This window comes from Equus caballus, chromosome 11 (assembly GCF_041296265.1).
Source record: "Equus caballus isolate H_3958 breed thoroughbred chromosome 11, TB-T2T, whole genome shotgun sequence".
NCBI classification, from domain to species: Eukaryota; Metazoa; Chordata; class Mammalia; order Perissodactyla; family Equidae; genus Equus; species Equus caballus.
Window position 1 is genome coordinate 21935887 of NC_091694.1, and position 21709 is coordinate 21957595.

General features: G+C 38.6%; 2 protein-coding genes across 2 annotated transcripts; both read left to right on the plus strand.

Annotated features, from left to right (window-relative positions):
- The first annotated feature begins 4012 nt into the window (after nucleotides 1-4012).
- On the plus strand, nucleotides 4013-8806 carry KRT27 (keratin 27). Its single transcript, NM_001346176.1, has 8 exons — nucleotides 4013-4511; nucleotides 4996-5078; nucleotides 5444-5600; nucleotides 5870-6031; nucleotides 6111-6236; nucleotides 7879-8096; nucleotides 8315-8364; nucleotides 8484-8806. The coding sequence occupies exons 1-8, from the start codon at nucleotides 4068-4070 to the stop codon at nucleotides 8624-8626; spliced, it is 1383 nt and encodes a 460-aa protein (NP_001333105.1). The 5' UTR covers nucleotides 4013-4067; the 3' UTR covers nucleotides 8627-8806.
- A 7020-nt stretch (nucleotides 8807-15826) lies between these two features.
- Nucleotides 15827-20985, plus strand: KRT26 (keratin 26). The gene is given in 8 exon segments (NM_001346177.1): nucleotides 15827-16311; nucleotides 16765-16847; nucleotides 17439-17595; nucleotides 17726-17887; nucleotides 17972-18097; nucleotides 18473-18690; nucleotides 19930-19997; nucleotides 20604-20985. Coding segments are annotated over 8 exon segments (1410 nt in total). The 5' UTR covers nucleotides 15827-15870; the 3' UTR covers nucleotides 20759-20985.
- Nucleotides 20986-21709: the final 724 nt, after the last annotated feature.

The following is a 21709-nucleotide window of genomic DNA, read 5'->3' on the forward strand; positions in this document are numbered from 1 at the left end:
ACAGCAGCAATTTCTTGTTCCCTACCTTCTTCCACCTCCAGCTGTGCTTTCCACAGGCTACCACTTAAAACTCTTTTAGCTATTTCTTGTAGTCTTTATCTGTATACGTAAGTAACACGCTTTAGTCGATATGTCTTGATTTATCCATTTTAGACATTACATATTGTCCTCTTGAAAAGAAGTTGAGAATCTAGCTTTTACATCTTTCTCCTCTTCCTAATGTAGCTATACCCCAATATTTAGGTAAATCAATGCTCAGTATTTTCATCATTATGACTAAGTAAATACTGTTCATTATTGTGTCAAGTGGTATGCTCATTACGTTTTCTTGCACAACTTTGTGTTCCTCATGCAAGCAGTATTTTTCTAATTTTTTTACTAACCTGGTTTCTTATGTATCTTAATCTCTCACACCTCTTTCCAACATAAAAATCATCAGTCATTTTCATCTGTCCCCTGAAGACCTCACTCAGAATCCTCCAACCTCCTACTGAATATGGACTATTTCTTTTTTAGACCTGATACCCAGCTACCATTCAGGGACATTCATTCAGTGAACTCTTGTGTTGGGATTCCATTACCTGGACCCTAAGTTTTCCCTTTCCTTGTTCATTTTTCCCTCTAGTGGCTTCCTGACAAAGTGTGCGAAGGAGGTAAGTTTCCTGAGAATTTTCATGTCTGAAAATATTTTTATTCCTCTCTCACTCATGATTAATTGTCAAAGTAGAGAATTTTAGGTTGGAATCACTTTCGGTCAGAATTTTGAAAGCATTCTTCACTGGAATCGAGGCCTCCAGGGCTGTTGAGAAGTCCTGAGCCTTTCTGATTTCCTCATCCTTGCATGCGTGTTGTCTTTTCTCCTGACACGCTTTAAATGTTCTCTTTTTCTCTACAGGTCTCTGAAATATCCTGTGCACGTGACTCACTGTGGTTCCTTTCCATTTATTACTCATGGTTCTTGATGTTCTCTCTCAATTTAGGAGCTCTGTCTTTTAGTTCTGAGTAGTACTATAGAATATGGTTATAAAATAATTTCTTCATCATCTCTCCTCTCTCTCTTTCTGGAAGACCCACTTAAGGGTGTTTGTGGCCCAAACCTCTAATTGTCTAATATTTTCTTTGATCCGTTTGTCCTTTGTTCCACCATCAGAGGGATTTTTTAAGGTTTATTTTCCAACCTATCTATTAAAGTTTGATTTTGGTAGTTCATTCTTAATTCTAAGAGTGCTTTCTTGTGCTCTGCTGTTCAATTTTAATGATATTCTGTTCATGTTTCAAATAGGCAGTATTTCTGTTACTTAAAAAGGTATTAAATACAAGTAGTTTCTTTTTCTTTTTTATTTAAAGTTTTCTTCAGCTTCCTTTATTGTCTCTGTTTCCCCTGAGTGCTATTTTTCCTTCTTTCTGTGAGTCTTTGTCTTTCATGCTGGAGTGTTTTCAGTGTATGGTGATCTTTGAAATTCTGTTCAAGAGTAAGGCCTTAAATATTTGGAGGCTCTGTGTAGGCATGTGTGTATTTCACTCTAGGGTGGTTGTGTGGTGAGCTTCTTTTTGTGGGAAACACTCACATATCTGTACCTGGAGGTCTTTTCAGGATGCTTCAGTTTTCCTAGAGAAAGACCCAACAACCAGAATGCCTACATAATTTGCAGAGCCTAGTGCAAAAAGAAAATGTTGAGCTCCTTGGTCAAAAGTCAGGAAAAAATTCAGTTAGAGGTACTAAAACATAAATACTTTTTCTTTAAAAATATTTTATTATTCATAACAGATAATAGAGGTAATAGTGATAGAGATACAATAACAAAGTTACAAATTGCAAAAAGATAACATTTTTGGTGTCATAATTTTATTTACAATAAATTATAATGCTTTATTAACGTGATTTCTTGATTGATCAACAGATTTTTCTGGCTTGCTTTTCTACAAATTTACTTATTAGGTTACGAAAATTTATATTTTTAGAAACTTCATTTTCATTCTATGTAATAGAAAGTGATGTCAGTTGTTATTGGCAAATGCAAGATCTCAAATAACCTCCAATGGAGAAGATAACATGAGCCAAGACAAAAAGGTGGGGGTGAGGAGATTAATAAAATAAAAGAACGGGCAAGTCAGGTAGGTAGAACCTACATCAAGAAGAGTCTTAAATGTCAGGCAAGGGAGCTTCATCTAATGTGTAGTTGATGGCTTTTAAACAGGAGGAGAATGGAAAAAGGAAAGAAATACTTTCTGACTACATGTTATTAACAAGCATAGTTACTTTACATCTTTAACTACCATGTAATAGCCTCACCACACAAGTAATATCTCCATCTTAGAAATGAAAAGCCAAGGCTCAGAGAATGAACTTTGCATTGGTCCCACAGCTAGAAAATGGCAGAACTCGGATATGAATGCTGATATATCTGATTCCAGGGCCTGGTTCCTTCAATTACATGAATGGTGTTGTATTTCAGGAATGGTACTTTGGTACCCACCTGCCTACTGACAATGATGGAAAGGAAAAATACTTGAAATGAGGACCCAATTAAGGTTTTAATAATTGAGCTGAAAGAAAATGATAGTAACAAGGAAAAGAGAACAGAGAAAAATGCTTCAAGAGACACTGCAGAAGCAGATTCAATAGGACCTAGTGACTGATCAGATGCAGGCTGGTAAAAAACGATAGCAATTAAAGATTTCTTAGTAATCTTGAGCATGACTCAAGGTAATTCCACCAATATCTAATGAACCAATGAAGAAAGATGCAAAAGATCAAATTTTGATGTCAAGGTGATTGCATGTTGAGTTGGAAGTCACGACAGAACATCCAAGTAGAAATGTCTGGTGGGCATAGTAAAGTGTGGGTGTAGAAAGGGGAAGAGAAAAGTGCTAAAGATATATGTTTAGAAGCCATTCATAGAGAGCCAAAGCCACAAGAAGTGATGAGATCAGAAAGGGAGAGTGTGTAGAAAGCAGAAATGCCAAGCACAAAACTATAAGGAAGGAGAAAATTTAGAGCACAGAAGCTGTGAATCGAAGAAGGAGGAGGAGCAAACAGAGATGTAGAAGTATTCTCAGAAAGCAAGGGTTCAAAACTCATCAGACTGGGGTGGTCAGTATCAAATGTGTCCAAGAGGAGGTAGGAGAATAAAAATGAGAAACAAGATCGGACTGGAGATGTGTTATAATTGACGATCTTTGTGGAATTAATTTCAGACACGAGGTGGGACCAAAATTGGGGAGTGAGCAGGAAGAGAATGAGGAAAATTTTTCTAGAAATAATGAAAGGAAGAAATGTAAAAGTACAGGAAATCTAGAAGTAAAAAACAGAATATTCAGGCCACAGTCTAGTCCCTTCGTTTTACAGATGAGGAAACCAGAGCCCTGAGAGGTTGACCAGTATCTTCACTTAACCTGGTTAACGACAGAGCTTAGACAGAAAACCAGTGAAGATGAAACGGTAGCTCAGGAAGTTACGTCAAGGGAAGACATTCTGTCTCCAAAGAAGAGTCCTTCCAATTCCTCAATTTTCATTTAGGACCTGGCCTCCTTCCTCTGGTACCAAGAGCCCATGGTCTTGAAATTATTTTCAACATCCCTGAAAGAAAGATCATATTATCCATAGACAACCATGACTATGATGCCTCACTTGCTGGAGAAAATGCAATCCTGTTGGTCTGAGCAAGAGAGAGAGAAGTCTGTCTGTCACACTTTTTTATTCTTGTAGGAATTTTAGAGTACTGCAGCCTGGAAGGCAGGAAGGATTACTCATACTGCATTTGAAATACATCACTATAATAATCTCCGTAATACTCCTCCCTGTCTCATTTCAGAGATAACAAATAACTCCAAGGTAACTATCCACCTACAGAAGTAGACACAGTAGGGTAAAAATATTCATTAAAAAAAAAATCACCCAATTATGAATAATTCATGATGAGCTGGCAAACACCATTTTGCTATGGGTAGCAAAGTTCATCAAGAAACACCCTGATGAAGTGTATATAAAGACAAACTGAACTTTTTGAGTAGGACATTTGCCATCAGAGCTTTGCTCCAGGAGCAAGCATTCCAGTCTGGATACCATGTCTGTGCGCTTTTCTTCTGCATCCAGACGCCTTGGTTCTTGCGGGGCAGCCGGCTCTGTGCGGCTCTCTAGTGGGGGAGCAGGCTTTGGGGCTGGAAACACAGGCCATCTGCCAGGCATTGGAAGCGGCTTCTCTTGCGCCTTTGGGGGCAGCTCATCTGCAGGTGGCTATGGCGGGGGGCTGGGCGGGGGAAGCACTTCCTGTGCTGCCTTCACCGGGAGTGAACATGGCCTCCTATCCGGCAATGAGAAGGTGACTATGCAGAACCTCAACGACCGCTTGGCCTCCTACCTGGAGAATGTGCGAGCACTGGAAGAGGCCAACGCCGACTTGGAGCAGAAGATTAAGGGCTGGTATGAGAAATTTGGGCCTGGCTCTTGCCGTGGTCTTGATCATGACTACAGCAGATATTTTCCAATAATTGACGACCTTAGGAACCAGGTAAGCAGCACAACGGCATAGGGTTAACACCCATAAGAGTATTTAGCCACCACGTACGTACACACATGTATAAGCTATCACACAGCAGGGCTTTGCTCTCAGCTTCTAATTTTTGGTAGTTCATTATTAATATTAAAAATAATTTTCACTAAAATTCTAATCTTTGAACATGGCTCACCCACCATCTGGTATGAGGTATACATGTTTACGCTTTCAGTAATATTAAAATATCAAAAACTACCCAATGTCTCAAACTATATATTTATAAGCTTTTATATAGAAAGAGTTTTTTACAGGTGGGGTAGAGAGAAAAAGAGGTCATACTTAAATTTCCCATTTTCAAAAGAATCATCTTATTATTGGAGACAGAATGCCAGAAATATTACTCTAATTCCATAGGGGACTTTATGTCAAGGAAATCTGAAATGCTGAAGTTTGAAATTTTTTTAAGTATTTTCTCACTCTTTAACTCTCCATTTTTCAGATAATTTCTGCAACTACAAGTAATGCCAATGTCATCCTGCAAAATGATAATGCAAGACTAACGGCTGATGACTTCAGACTGAAGTAAGTAAGCTGATGAGAAACCAAAAAAGTGAAGCATTTCCCTCTTTTATTCAGACTGTTTGAGGTCAGCTCAATTCTTTGTTTTCATTTGTTTTAAACCAAATGCATGTTAGAATGACCAGCTGAATCATATATTTTACTTGGGGAATCTGGGGACTAACACAAATGAATGTCAAGACCATATGAAAGAGAATTTTAAGAGTCCCCATTCTCTTGGCTTCAAAGAAATTCATTCCTTGCATTACGGGTGATCTAACTGAAGTTTTCAGTATAATTTAACAGTTTGACCGCAAAGCTTAGTCTGAGTTTTATGACCCAGAAAGTGATCTGACTAATGCGCTGAAACTTTCAAATACTGTTCTCAGGTTTGAAAATGAACAAGCCCTTCACCAGAGCGTTGACGCGGACGTCAGCAGTTTGCGCAGAGTCCTCGACGAGCTGACTCTGTGCAGAACCGACCTAGAGATCCAGCTGGAAACGCTGAGCGAGGAGCTGGCTTACCTCAAAAAGAATCACGAGGAGGTAGATGTCCCGTCTCCCCCGATTTCACAATCCGCCTTCCTCCCAAAATTTGAAAATACATTTCCGAGGACAATTTATAAATTTAAATCCATATTCAAGAAGGAATTTGTCAGTTTCTCCATATGGTTTAGATTGTTTGAAATGTTTCTATTCATCCCCCTCAAAAAGAAACAAACCCTTTAAAAAAAGTTTCAAACCATATGGATCATGTCTTTCTGGCTCCTTTAAAAATGTTCAGATCCCGCCACGGTTAAACAAATTTCTTTCAGGAAATGAAGGCCCTGCAGTGTGCAGCTGGCGGTAACGTGAACGTGGAGATGAACGCGGCGCCCGGCGTGGACCTCACGCTGCTGCTGAACAACATGCGGGCCGAGTACGAAGCGCTCGCCGAGCAGAACCGCAGGGACGCGGAGGCCTGGTTCAACGAGAAGGTGATGTCACGCTGCGCGCGCTCACGCGGTGCTGGGTGCTGATGCGAGCCCTGCCCTAACGCGCCTCCCGCCGTTTCAGAGCGCCTCGCTGCAGCAGCAGATTTCTGACGATGCTGGTGCCACCAGCTCAGCTCGGAATGAACTTACTGAGATGAAACGCACTCTTCAAACCCTGGAGATTGAACTTCAGTCCCTCTTAGCAACGGTAAGAAAAAATTACAAAAAAAGATTGACTTTAGAAATTGAGAAAAAATTTAAAGAGGGTTTTCTGCTGCATGATAGTGCTTGTTTCTGCTACTATCCATTCATTATTATGCTTGAAATAAGACACATTTGCATTTTGCACAGTAGAATCCTCTTTGCCTGAAAATTATAGCTAGGTGCTAATAATTCTGAAACATTCGAAATTAGCAAGTACAATTATTTTGAGGTACTGGAAAAACAAAATAGTTTCTACCCTGAATCTTCTCTCTCAAGTCAAAAGATCAAAAACTACTGTCCATGGAAGGCAAAAATACGTTTGCGCCCCTCCTGGCTTCTTCATCTAGCATTCCTTTTGGCTACTTAATTAAGAGCACTTACAAGTTCCTTTTGAAGTGGCATTAACAAGCAAAATAGAGGCCTGAAGCTTGCCTATAAAGTTAAACATACGTGATGACTGTAATAACCTTTTTCATTAAGGGTTTGCACTTACCCACATGAGTCCACAGGAAGCCTGGGGCTTGGGCAGGGCAGAGTTTATAATTCATGTCCTTATTTCCGAAAGAAGAATCTGAGATTCAAAGAAGTTAAACAATTTTCCCAGAGACCCACAGATGGACATGAAAGAATTAGAACTTCTCTCCAAACTTTCTAACTCCCCAAGTCTATACTTTTTCCACTATGGTTAGTAATCCTCCAGAGTTTATCCACAAAAGAGGCTATGAATGTATATAAAATTAAGACTTTATATAAAAATTCTTGCAGAGGGGCCGGCCCGGTGGCACAGTGGTTAAGTGCGCATGTTCCACTTCGGCGGCCCGGGATTCACCAGTTCTGATCCCGAGTGCGGACATGGCATCGCTTGGTAAAGCCATGTTATGGTAGGCGTCCCACATATAAAGTAGAGGAAGATGGGCACGGATGTTAGCTCAGGGCCAGTCTTCCTCAGCAAAAAGAGGAGGATTGGCAGCAGTTAGCTCAGGGCTAATCTTCCTCAAAAAAAGGAAAAAATTCTTGCAGAGGAAAGCATAAGACACTCTCATCTTCATTAGTGTAAAATGACAGCAAGCACCCCTCCGTGGGATAAACCCTATATGGACCCATTTGGAGTCACAAGCCAGTGAATCAAACTATTTAAAGCCTAAAAAGGTCATCCTTTTCTTCGGGTCATTCTACCTCTGGAAAGTTTATGCAGCTCACTACAGGGTTATTTTTTAATAACCCTGTATTTAATAGAAGACCTATAATCCTCATTAGACAAGGCTGTCACATGATTAGCAATGAAGCGGCAAAGTGTAGGGGGACTTCTTTTCCTGGGGAAAGTGAAAATGTGTGCCGGACTCTATAGACATGGGCTATATTGGTGAGGGGGAGGGATCTTCAGACTGTGCCCAAGAGGAAACAACCTCAGCTTTGCTAAGACTCCTGGGCATATGAGTAACATTCACCACCAACTGTGTTATCTCAAATAGAAAAATCGTATGACATCCAATAAAGGCAACAATTAATATTGAACGAGTGGAATCTTTCAGGTAAATACAGTTATTTGCGTTATGTAAAGATAACGCTCTTAAATACCTCTTAAGTGCTTTGCCTTATTCTAAAACAAAACATTTTCTACTAAACTATCTCTTACTGATCCACAGAAACACTCCCTGGAGTGCTCCTTGACAGAAACCGAAGGCAACTACTGTGCTCAGCTCGCCCAGATCCAGGCTCAGATCGGGGCCCTGGAGGAGCAGCTGCACCAGGTCAGAACTGAGACGGAGGGCCAGAAGCTGGAGTACGAGCAGCTCCTGGACATCAAGGTCCACCTGGAAAAAGAAATTGAGACCTACTGCCGCCTGATAGATGGAGAGGATGGGTAAGTGCTGCTTCCATTGAGAAAACAATTGATTTTAAGGTTATTAAAGATTTTTTTAAATCAACTACAAAGTATCTGTGATCTACATCATGTGTACATAAAGCCCTTCTAGTGTTATTTAAGAATCCAATGATCTCCCATGTTAAATCGTTGTTTATCAGTTTCCTCAGCAAAACACAGAGTGGAATAGTTAATACAAGCTCTCTATATATTTACAGCTCTTGTGTCAAATCAAAAGGCTACGGAGGACCAGGAAATCAGATAAAAGGTAAAAACAAAAGCAGTGTTGAGCATCCAGTGTTTATTTGTGTGTGTTTAAAATGAAAAGTTAATTATTCCCCCTTTGTGAATCTGATAAATTCTAACAATTCACACGCGTCATTTTAGATTCATCTAAAACCACCGTGGTTAAAACAATTGTTGAAGAAATAGATCCTCGTGGCAAAGTTCTTTCCTCCAGAGTTCACACAATGGAAGAGAAATCTACCAAGGTCAACAACATGAAGAGTGAGCAGAGGGTGCCCTCCTGAACCCCGAAAGAATGGCCCCTAAATTAAAATATCAAATTGAAGCTAGGTTCCTAAATAAGGGCCTTCTTACTTTTCTGCCTTTCTTCCAGTGAATTAAGATGAACTATTTTTAGAATAGTAACATTTCTTTGGCTCTCTCTATGGTGGTGTTTCAATAAAATTTCTTCCTGTTGCAAGTCATCTTCACTGGTTCTGGCCAATCTTTGCATTTTAAACACATCCCCCCTATGGGAGCTGAATTTTGTTTTTAATTTCTTGTGTTTGATTCAATGATCTTCACAAGTTAGGAGTAAGTTTAACAGAAAAACTAGTTGGAATCCTTTTTCACATCTCTGTAAAATTTTAAATCTTTCTTCCTTCCTTCTGTAAATACTTATTAAGCACACACTGCATGCTGGTAATGAGAATAAAACAATTAGTAGAATCTAATCCCTGAGTGCACCATGCTCATAGAAGTGGAAGTAAGAAATTAAAGAATCAGAAACATCCTAAAAATAAAGGAAAAAAACTATAAATGGTCATATTTGAAGGTAGAAGGGAAAAGAGAGATGTGGGGACTAGATAGGGAAAGTGGGGAACTCCACAATGTTAGGCCACAAAACAAGTCTTAACAAATTTAAGAAGATTGAAATCATATCAAGTATCTTTTCTGACAACAATAGTATGAAAATAGAAATCAATAATAGGAGGAAAATTCAAAAGTATGTAGAAATTAAACAACACACTCCTGAAAAACCAGTGGTGAAAGAAGAAATCAAAAGGGAAATCAAAAAATATCTTGAGACAAATGAAAATGAAAATACAATATCCCAAAACCTATGAGATGCAGCAAAAGCAGTACTAAGAGGGAACTTTATAGTGATAACTGCCTACGTTAAGAAAGAAGAAAGATCACAAATAAACAGTCTAGCTTTACACATCAAGAAACTAGAAAAAGAACAAATTAAACCCAAAATTAGCAGAAGGAAGGAAATAATAAAGACTAGAGCAGAATAAGTGAAATAGAGACCAGAAGAACAATAGAAACAATCAACGAAACAAAGAGTTGGTTTTTTGAAAAGATAAAATTGACAAATCTTTAGCCAGACTAATCAAGAAAAAAAGAGAGAAGACTCAAATATATAAAATTATAAATGAAAGCACAGACATCACAATTGACACCAGAAATACAAAGAATCATATGAGAATACTAGAATATTTATATGCCAACAAATTGGATAATCTAGGAAGAGATGGATAAATTCTTAGAAACATACAACCAACCAAGACTAAATAACGAAGAAGCAGAAAATCTGAACAGACCAACAACAAGTAAGGAGATTGAATGAGTAATCAAAAGCTCGCAACAAAGAAAAGCACAGCATCAGGTGGTTTCACTGGTGAATTCTACCAGTCAAAGAAAAATTAACACCAATTCTTCTCAAACTCTTCCCAAAAACTTGAAGAGGAGGGAACACTTCCAAACTCATTTTACAAGGCCAGCATCACTCTAATACCAATGCCAAACAAAGATACTACAAGAAAATAAAATTACAGGTCAATAACCCTGATGAACATAGATGCAAAAATCTTCAACAAGATTCTAGCAAACCAAATTAAAAGGATCATATACTGTGATCAAGGGAAATTTATCCCTGGGATGCAAGAGTGGTTCAACATACACAAATCAATAAATGTGATACACCACATTAACAAAAGGAAAGATAAAAATTGTATGATCATCTGAATAGATACAGAAAAAGCACTTGACAAAATTCAATACCTTTTCATGATTAAAAAAACACTCAACAAATTAGGTATAGAAAGAATGTACCTCAAGACAATAAAGGCTACTTATGGCAATCCCACAACTAATATCATACTCAATGGTGAAAAACTGAAAGCTTTTCTTCTATATCAGGATTGTTGCTGATATACAAGGATGTCCACTCTTGCCACTTTTATTCAATACAGTACTGGAAGTTTTAGCAAGAGCAGTTAGGCAAGAAAAAGAAAGAAAAGTCACTCAAGTCAGAAAGGAAGAAGTGATACTGTCTCTATTTACAGATGACATAATCTTATGTACAGAACCATTGGGCCAGCCCTGGTGGCCTAGTGGTTAAGTTTGGCATGCTCTGCTTTGGCAGCCCACATATGGTTCCCAGGCACGGACATACACCAATCATCAGTGGCCATGCTGTGGCAGGGCTCACATACAAAAAAGGAGGAAGATTGGCAACAGATATTAGCTCAGGGAAAATTTTCCTTAGCAAAAAGAGGGAGATTGGCAACAGATGTTAGCTCGGGGCAAATCTTCCTCAGCAAAGAAAAGGAAAAAAAAAACCCAGAAAACCCTAAAGACTTCACAAAAGAACTGTTAGAACCAAAAAGCAAATTCAGCAAAATTTCAGGATACAAAACCAACATTTAAAAAATCAGTTGCATTTCTATACTTAGAACAAGTTATCTAAACAGAAATTAAGAAAACAATCTCATTTACAAGAGCATCACGAAGAACCAAATACTTAGGAATAAACTTAACTGAGGAAGTGAGAGACTTGTACACTGAAAACTACAAAACACTGATGAACGAAATTAAAGCAGACACAAATAGATGGAAAGACATCCCATGTCCATGAATTGGAAGAATGAATATTGTTAATACATGCATACTACCAAAGCAATCTACAGATTCAATGCAATCCCTATCAAAATCCCAATGGCATTTTTCACAGAAACTTAAAAAATAATCCTAAAATTCATGTGGAACCACAAAAGACCCTGAATAGCCAAAGCAATCTTGAGAAAGAACAAATCACAATTCCTGATTTGAAAATACATTACAAAGCTACAGAAATTAAAACATTATAAAAGATATACAGTCAATAAACACATGAAAAGATGCTCAACATCACTAATCATTAGTGCAACGATTTGAAATGCAAATCAAAACTACAATCAGGGGGCCACCCCATGGCCAAGTGGTTAAGTTCGCACACTCCACTCCAGCGGCCCACACTTTCGCCAGTTCGGATCCTGGGCATGGACCAAGCACCACTCATCAAGCCATGCTGAGGCAGCACCCCACATGCCACAACTAGAAGGACCCACAACTAAAATATACAACTATGTACTGGGGGCCTTTGGGGAGAAGAAGGGAAAATAAAATCTTTTAAAAAAAAACCCTACAATCAGATACCACCTCACACCTGTTAAGATGGCTACTATGAAAAAAACAGAGAATAGCAAGTGTTGGTAAGGATGTGGACAAATCAGAACCTTGTGTACTGTTGGTGAGAGTGTAAAATGGTATAGGTGCTGTGGAAAACAAAATGGCAGTTCCTCAAAAAATTAAAAATATGATTACCATATGGTCCAGCAACTCCACTTTTGGGTAAATACTCAAAAGAATTGAAAGCAAGGTCTTGAAGATATATTTGTACACCCATGTTCACAGCAGCACTATTCACAATAACTAAAATGTGGAAACAACCCAAGTGATCATCGATGGATGAATGGAAAAGCAAATGAGGTATATACATACAATAGAATATTATTCAACCTTTAAAAGAAGGAAATTCTGACATAGGGTACAACATGGATGAACCTTGAGGTCACTATGTTGAGTAAAATAAGCCAGTCACAGAAAGACAAATACTGATGACTCCACTTATATGAGGTACCTAGAGTAGTCAAATTCATAGAGACAGAAAGTAGAATGGTGGTTGCCAGGGCCTGAGGGAGGAGGAAATGGAGAATTATTACTTGATGGATGTAGAGTTTCAGTTTTACAAGATGAAAACAGTTATGGAGATGGATGGTGTTCGCACAATGTTATCAATTTATTTAATACCACTGCACTATACACTTAAAAAGGGTTAAGATGGTAATTTTATGTTCTGTGTATTTTACCACAATAAAAAAATTGGAAAAAAACAGTATGGTACTGGCATAAAGACAGTCATAGACCAATGGAACAGACTAGAGAGCCCAGAAATAAACCCACCTGTACACAGTCAACTGATCAACAAGGGGGCCAAGGGTACATAGTGAGGGAAAGAGAGTCTTTCCACAAATGGTGCTGGGAAAACCGGATATTCACATGTAACAGGAATGAAATTGGATCCCTTTTGTACACTATACACAAAAATCAACTCAAAATGGATTAAAGACCTAAACATAAGACCTGAAACTGTAAAACTCCTCAAAGAAAACATAGAGGAAAGCTTCTTGACATTAGCCTTGGCAACGATTTCTTAGATTTGACACCAAAAGCAATGGGCAACAAAACCAAAAGTATATTTAGGGCTTTTTGACATAACTTCCAGGAAAAAATCAATAATAGTGATACCCAGCACTTACTATGTGCTAAACTCTAATCTAAGTATCATTTAATCCTCCCAACAATCCTATGAGGTAGGTACTATTATCACCCTTTTTTCACACATAAAGGAAACTGAGGCAGAGAGTGGTTGAATAATTTGCCCACGGTCACACAGCTAATAACTGCAGTTGCTGGAATGCTAACCCAGCAGTCTGGCTCAGAGTCTGTGTGCTTAACAACATAATACCATGCTAGTAAGAACCTTCTTTTTGGCAAGAAAAGGGATTTTAAAAACTAAGTGCATTCTACCTCCACTCAGGGTAAGGCTAAGCAGTCATCAGAGACTCCTTCCCAAACAAGCCATTTTGTGGGAAGAATGCGCACACCAGAATCTGATTCTTAGAAAAAACTAAGAATCTAGTGACAAAACAAACCGCATCCATGTTCAGGAAAAATGCTTTCTAAACTTGGCTAGCAGGAATGTAGAATGTGAATTTAACCAACGGCAAAAGATACTGAAGCACATTTGAAACTAAATACTAAATTCATCAGGGGAAAAATTAGTGTACGATCATTAGAATAAGATGATGTAATGAAAACCTGTATCCTGAGATAAGCAGACATTAACACTGCATATCTTAAAGTTTAATTCAATTCAATTGTTTTTGAGTACCTACAGTATACACATTATATAACGAACGTTCTAATACCTAATAGATTCTCTAGAAATGATATGCAGCTGAATCTGTGTTTCTTACCATGAATAAAATGACTCTCAGGGAAGAAACATACAGGTAGCAATGGCCTAGAAAATTTGCTAATTCTATCCCTCACTCCCTGAAAGGATTAAAGTATACATAAACTTCTGTAGTAAGTATTAGTTTAGAGGAAATCTATGATTAAGAAAATTCAAGGGGCCAGTCCGGTGGCGCAGCGGTTAAGTTCGCACATTCCACTTCTTGGCGGCCCAGGGTTCACCAATTCGGATCCCAGGTGTGGACGTGACACCGTTTGGCACGCCATGCTGTGGTAGGTGTCCCACGTATAAAGTAGAGGAAGATGGGCACAGATGTTAGCTCAGGGCCAGTCTTCCTCAGCAAAAAGGGGAGGATTGGCAGTAGTTAGCTCAGGACTAATCTTCCTCAAAAAAAAAAGAAAAAAGAAAATTCAAGAGATCTGCCCTTGTAAGTAAATAGACAACAATGTTTCAAGAAAGAGTTAAGCATCATGCATTCCAGTTCTGCTTTGATATAGAAATGCTTTGTGATCTGTGTTGCCACTTAGCTTCAGGGCCAAGTCATCTCCAAAATGGTTCTAATAATATGTGCTTAACTTATTTCACAAAAGATTATAAGTTAATGAGCATTTATAAAATATCTAGAGATATGTTAATAATACTTTGCAGTCTCATAATACCTCTTATCCAAGAAACTCAAGACTTATAAACTATTACGCTGACAACATATACTCTATTTTTCTTGTTTTATTCATGGGAAACAGGGGTGAAAGATTAAAATTTTGACCAAGTCACAACAAAATCAGCAAGAAGTCTCTGAATATGAGCTGCGCTTCTTAACATATCACACATTGTTCTAAATATGTGCCAACATTGTCTGAATTACAGTTTCATATGAATTATCTCAAAATATTTTTGGTCAAAAATCCAAGCGTTCTGATCCATCAAATATTCCATATCTTTAGGGGCAATAATGTTGGATGTTTTTCTAAGTATTCAATATTCACAACATTGAAAAATCTCATTCAGAAAAACTTATTGTTTCAAAACCATAATCAGTTAACCAATCAATTTGTACCATTATAAGTGATAGAGACCTGACTCTGTCTGACATGTCCATTTTATTATAATAATTTAAATAATTAACATTTATAAAATGTCTGTGCCCTTCAGACTGTTTTATAGTCATTAATTACTGGAACTTCTCAACATTCATTTGAGACTGTTCAACATTATTATTTTCGTCTGCTCAATAGGGAAATGAAGCACAACCAGACGGGATAATTTCCCACGGGCATCAAGGCACGAGAATGAAGAGTCTGCTCACCCATGACAGCTAATCTGCTATCCAGAGAACCATAATTATTGGTTTTCCAGGTAGTGATGAAAACACCCCTCTCCTTCATATATTTTGCTCTCCACTTATCAATATGAAACTTGCTTCTCAAAGTAATTCATAATGTCTTAAACACATAGAGTTAAACTAAAAGGCAGTAAACAATATTTTTGAGGTAGGGACATGAACAACTTGGAGACTCAGAAGTTCTTTAAATGGACATTCTGCTCCTCCACTAAACCAAGAAATCTCAATACAAATGATTTTCTGTCAATGTCGCATGTTCATTAATTTTAGTTAAATTGATGAGCAAAGTACTACAGAACTTCTATTTCAGTTTTCAATTTAAAAAATCCACTGAAGAACTCCCACCACAAAAGGATCACTATATATTGAGAGTATGTGATTTTAATAAGAAAGAAAACACTCAATAAAGCATGAATAATAGAGATAGTCCATAAGCATTTCCAGGACAAAAGCAGTAGACATTTCTCATTTGAATTATTAATCCTTTGTTATATACTGGGGAAACAAGTAGAATCTATTCCAGAGGTTAAAAAGATGTACATTTACTCATATTTAATCTTGAGCTTGGACACTATGATTTAGTATTGCTCCACCTGGCACCCTTTTTATATACAAAGATATCCTTGGGAAGCTTTCCACCTGCAGACTGGACACTATTAACAATCACCCAATTATGAAAAACAACAATTAGGGTACGAGTAACATTTTATGACTGATTGGCAAAGTTAAGACTGAAATGACCTACTGAATCCTATAAAAGGCCAATGGAGCTGACTTCTACGGGGCGGTGTGCTTTGGCTTTGCTCCTTTCTGAGAAAGGGTCGCTCAGCTCTAGTGTTGCCATGTCTTTCCGACTTTCTAGCGGATCCAGGTGGATCTGCTCGCAAGCTGGCTCTGGTCGTCTGTCTGGTGGAGGAACAGGCTTCGGGGCTGGCAATACATGCGGTGGGTTGGGAGCAGGAGGCAGCTTTCCTGGTGCTCTTGGCAGTGCTTCCTCTGTAGGAGCTTTCAGTAGTAGTGGTGGAGGGTTGGGAAGCGGCGTCTGTGCTGGTTTTCTTGGAAATGAACATGGCCTCCTCTCTGGAAATGGAAAGGTGACCATGCAGAACCTCAATGACCGCCTGGCATCCTACCTGGACCACGTGCGAGCTCTGGAGGAAGTAAACGCAGACCTGGAGCAGAAAATCAACGGCTGGCATGAGGAATACGGGCCTGGCTCTCGCCGGGAACTCGCTCACGACCACAGTAGATACTTGTCAGTCGTTGAAGATCTTAAAAGGCAGGTAAGAAATACGGATTCGTGTACTGTTGCCACAGACTTTGCATGTGCATAACCTAAAAAAGACAAAATACAAATTGGGCTTACCAAATTTACATGATAGAGAATTGGCTCATTCTGTTTCCCAGTGCTTAGGACAGTGACTGTCAATAAAACTTGGTAGAATTAATTAATTAATGAAAGAGAATTAGTTTCAAAACAGACATAATCGCTTTGTTGATCTTATTCTCAGCTCATACTTTTTGATGAAGAGTGGTGAAAGTACCCATAATTGAAAAAGCTTACACTTTGGCTCTTAAGCTCTGGACATTTATTATCTGAAGAAAATCCAGATTCCTTTACTACAGAAAAATAAGATACCAAAATAGATGTTTGACAGGTTAAGAAAATAAGACTCAAATCTGGAGCCTCCCTTGACTTTTGATATTTAACATTTTGCATAATCTACCCTATTTAGATTATTTCTGTGACCGCCTGTAACGCCAGCGTTGTTCTACAAAATGACAATGCCAGACTGACCACTGATGACTTCAGGCTGAAGTAGGTGAAAATAATTAATTATAGTAAAGGTAAAAATACCACAATTGGAGTCAACAACACATCTTTTGCTTTAAAAACCAACACGTTTTCATAAAGTCAGACTTGGTCACTGAAGAAATTAAATTAAATATGCCCTTATAAAAAGAGCTATCATAATTTTTTTTTTTTTTTGCTAAGGAAGATTTGCCCTGAGCTAACACATGTTGCCAGTCTTCCTCTATTTTGTATGTGAGCCACTGCCACAACATGGCCACTGACAAGTGATGTAGGTCTGCACCAGGAACTGAACCCAGGTCCCCAAAGCAGAGTGTGCAGAATTTAACCAGTAGGCCACTGAGGCTGGTTTAAACAGTACTTTTACTCAAGTGTTAAGCACATTGGATGACAAAAATCAATTCTGAAGAAACAACTCCCCCAAAATAAAATTCATAAACCAATAGGTTTTCCAAAGCATTTCATCACTTTGCCATCGCAGGAAGGTTCAGAAGTGTGTACAGAGCATCATATCTTTCAGTGTATGAAATGTCTGAAAAAGTTATGCTTTGCACCTGCCTACGATTACAATTCTCAAGCATCTTAATCACCTTTCAGGTATGAAAATGAGCTTGCTCTGCACCAGAGCGTTGAGGCCGACATCAACAGTCTTCACAGAGTTATGGATGAGCTGACCCTTTGTACAACCGACCTGGAGATACAGTGTGAGGCACTCAGTGACGAACTTACGTACCTCAAAAAAAGTCACGAGGAGGTAAGAAACCCTGCAGGGTGGCTTCCTGTGGTATCCGGTGCCCTTCCTCAAGGCCACTGTTCATTTCACAGCAGAGTGTGAATATCAACCAAAATTCTACGTTGAGTATTGAAACTGGTCCCTTTTCCAGGAAATGAAAGTCCTGCAGTGTGCAGCTGGGGGGAACGTGAATGTGGAGATGAACGCAGCCCCAGGAGTGGACCTCACCGTTCTGTTGAACCACATGAGGGCCGGGTACGAGGACTTGGCTGAGCAGAACCGCAGGGACGCTGAGGCCTGGTTTAATGAGAAGGTACGTTTGTGGAAATCACACACCAAGGGCTTGTTCAGTGGACCGCGGAGCTGGTGGCTAACCCTTCTGACAATTATGCTGCAGAGCACTTCGCTGCAACAGCAGATTTATGACGATGCAGGAGCAGCCACGGCAGCCAGAAATGAGCTGACAGAACTGAAACGCAGTCTGCAAACCCTGGAAATAGAACTTCAGTCCCTCATGGCCAAGGTTTGTAGGAGTCGCCATTGATTTGACTGTGTGTGTGTATAAGTAAATACATACATACAGCTAACTATATATATATCTAAGTATATGTAACTAATTATATATAACTAAAACATAAAATATATTAAATACGTGTAAACATATTAAATATGTATCAAGAATTTTGTCCATAAACATTACTTCTGACTCACCAATCCCAAAACTTGAAAAAAATTTTTTTCAGTGTAGAGAAAATGGTTTTTTTAAGCCTTGCTGATGCTGGTTTTCAACTGACATGACTTAGACCTCATACAAATATGTCTTTCCACCTGGAGAATGTTTAAAATAGGAGCATGTCATCTGTCTTTTACGCATGCAAGCTTTGCTTTGTTCTTTCAGAAACATTCCTATGAAGGCTCCTTGGCCGAGACCGAGGGGAGTTACTGCCTTCAGCTCCAGCAAATCCAGGATCAGGTTGGCATGATGGAGGGACAGCTGCAACAGACTCGAACAGAGACAGAAGGCCAGAAGCTGCAGTACGAACAGCTTCTAGACATCAAAATATTTTTAGAAAAAGAAATTGAAACTTATTGCAAATTGATAGATGGAGAAGAAAGGTAAATATTAACTTGAGAAAAAAATTAATCTCACATCAACTAGGTTTTCTCGATATCCATCAATACGAATATTGTACCCCAGAATTTCCTGTTCTAAAGATCATACCTATACATGGCCTCAGGAATTTATTATTGCACCCAACTGAAATGAAAACAGGCAGCAAATTCCAATTTCTAAGTATGCAAAGTATTTGTATTTATAATAATATATAGAATACTTAAATATAGAATGTTGAACAACTCCAATACTCCAAGCTAGGGGGAAAATTGTTCTGTGATTTAGTGTTGAGGCACATTTCTAATAACAACACACTCTATTTTATTATTACGTCACTAGTCACCGTGCATGCACCCTGTGTTAAGTGGGTTGTTACGTTTTCATTTGAAAGACGAGCAATAAAGATACAGGAAGATTTAATTGGAGAGGTCACCATAGTTTGTGAGCCAAGAGCAGTAGCCCTGGGTGCGAATCACACCACTGGGTGAATTTGAGCGCGTTGTTTAACTTCTGTCGACCCCAGTTTCCTTACTGGTAAATTGCAATAACACCAAAACCATACTCACAACACTCCCAACCATCGTGCATCACTATGTAGCTGAAATGCTTGTGACGGTAGCTTGCATACAAAAGGTACTCAGTAATCAGTGGCTATTACTAAATGCTGTCTGTGGTCCCATCATGAGTCAGTAACGCGTTATGCATCACCCAAGGCCAGTGTCAGCCCTCTACAGTTTATTCTCATGAGAACACAACAGTGATTGCTCCCTCCTTCAAACTGCTTATTACATCATTCATTTTTCACTTCTCTTATAGCACCTTTCATGCCACGTTGTAGAAAACTTTTACATGCATATACTTTATTTTATTTTAAACATGTAAACTGCTGTATCTTTGCTCTATATTTTCTACAGCACCTAGCCCAGCGCCTTCTGCATGGTAGGCTCTCCAAACACACACATTGGCCAGGTGATTCAGAAGTCAGAATGAGAACTTGGGGTCTCCATACTGCTAGATGAAAGAGATATCTGGTCACAAGGGAATTTCTGATCATAAACATCCATTTAATCTCTTCTTTCACTATACTGAAGTCATGAAAAGCTTACTAATGTCTCTTAAACATAAGAGGAATGTGAATCTTAAGGAAACTAGCACTCCAAAAATTTTATTCTTAAATCATAGTTATTTATGAGCTCTCTAATGAAAGAAATAAATGCAATAATTTACTCTTCTCTTCACAGAAAAAGTAAATCTACATGTTACAAAACGAAAGGACGTGGGCCCATAAATTCTGAAAATCAAATCAAAGGTATAGAAAGTTTTTACTTGGTGTAACTCTTTCTAACTCCAGTAATTGTATTAAGTAGGTCACTTATTTGTAAACTAAATGAAATTGTTTCTAAGTTTAGTTCTAGTGAATGAAGGGGTAAGGGGTGACTACGACAAGTGTTTTATATTCTTGTCAATCAGATATGGTCAAATTAGGAAATAATTGAAATAAGGACTCAATCATCCAATATCTTTCTTACTTGAAACCTACTTATTTACTTAGAACTTACTTATTTTCCCAGTTTCAATGCTTTGATTAAAAAAAAGCTGCTTTATTTTAAACCACAAAAACAGGGCAAGTTGGTGTTTAAAAGAAGACAACACACCTTGCGCCCAGGCGCTACTTGCCTGATACTTATGTTGTTTAATCCATGTTTTATTTACGCTTTCAAACACCCAGTTTTCTAAAAACAGTGGTGAATATAAGATAGTCCTGGGCCTTGCTAAGCATAGACTTCAAACACAGTATTGGATCTCAATTTACCGCAAACTTGCAAACACCATTTTTAAAAAGAATATCTGTCACAACTAAATACCTTTCAATCTATTAAGAATGCATACTAAACTTTCATTTACTTTATTTTAGACTCAAAAGAAGAGACTGTTGTCAAAACAGTGGTTGAGGAACTAGATCAACTCAGCAAGGTCCTTTCACTGAGGGTCCACTCATTTGAAGAAAAATCCTCTAAAATAAGCAACATTACAGTGGAGCAGCGAGTACCTTCTAAAGCCCCAAAATGAGAAAGAAAGGTTTTTTTTAAAAGCCTGCCTTTGCAAAATCCCCTTGGCCAGAAAACCCAAGGAAATCATTCATTTCTATTCTTAAAGGGTTAGAATTCGTTTTCCTTCCCTTCTTGTTCTCAAGGTCTTTGCATGTAATCTTTCTCAGGAGTAGAAAAAATCTTGCTCTGTCCCTAGTTTTTATTTTAGGGCCTTTTTTTTGCCATTTCATTAAAAATTTTTCTATTGCAAGCTATTTTTGATAAGTCTGGTGCTTTTGAATTTCCACAATTGATCTCAATGTGACGATACTAAGGATATGCTAATAGAATAAAGCGCTTCGCTTCACAGTCACATTTAACCAATTCACGACACGATAAATTGGAAAGATCACTAGTCCTAATCTTTGGTCCCAGATCTGTCCCTTATTAACCATGCAAACGACTAGATCTCTTTGAGTTTGGGCTTCTGTGGATATAAAAGGAGATTACACCCGCTGATCATTAGGATTTGTTCACCCTCATAATGGGTAGCCTGCATGCGTGATCAGCTAAGGCTAGTTTGTTGAATTTGAATCTGGATAGCTGCTTTTCCATTTTGAAGTACATGCATTTCTCGGCCCCTACAATGGAGACAACCGAGCAAATGTAGAACTGCACTACTCAAGCCTGGAGAGGTTCTCAACCTTGCTCATATCCTCCTATACGCAAGATTCTGCTTGACATCCTTCCTAAATCACTTTGGAAAGTGCAGCAGGGGCTGGAAAGCAGCAGAGTTCTAGGCTAAAGAGGTTCCTTTCATTTGGAGTGGAGTGAGGCAGGGAGCTCTGCGGTAACCTAGATTTCCAACTTGCATGGCAGGGCATCACTATAGAGTTTTAACTGGCTGGTATATAGGCAATGTGGAATCCAAAGTGCCCATAGCTCTGAACTGCACCATCTCAGGGAGCTGGGCCCCCGAGGTTGCATCTCC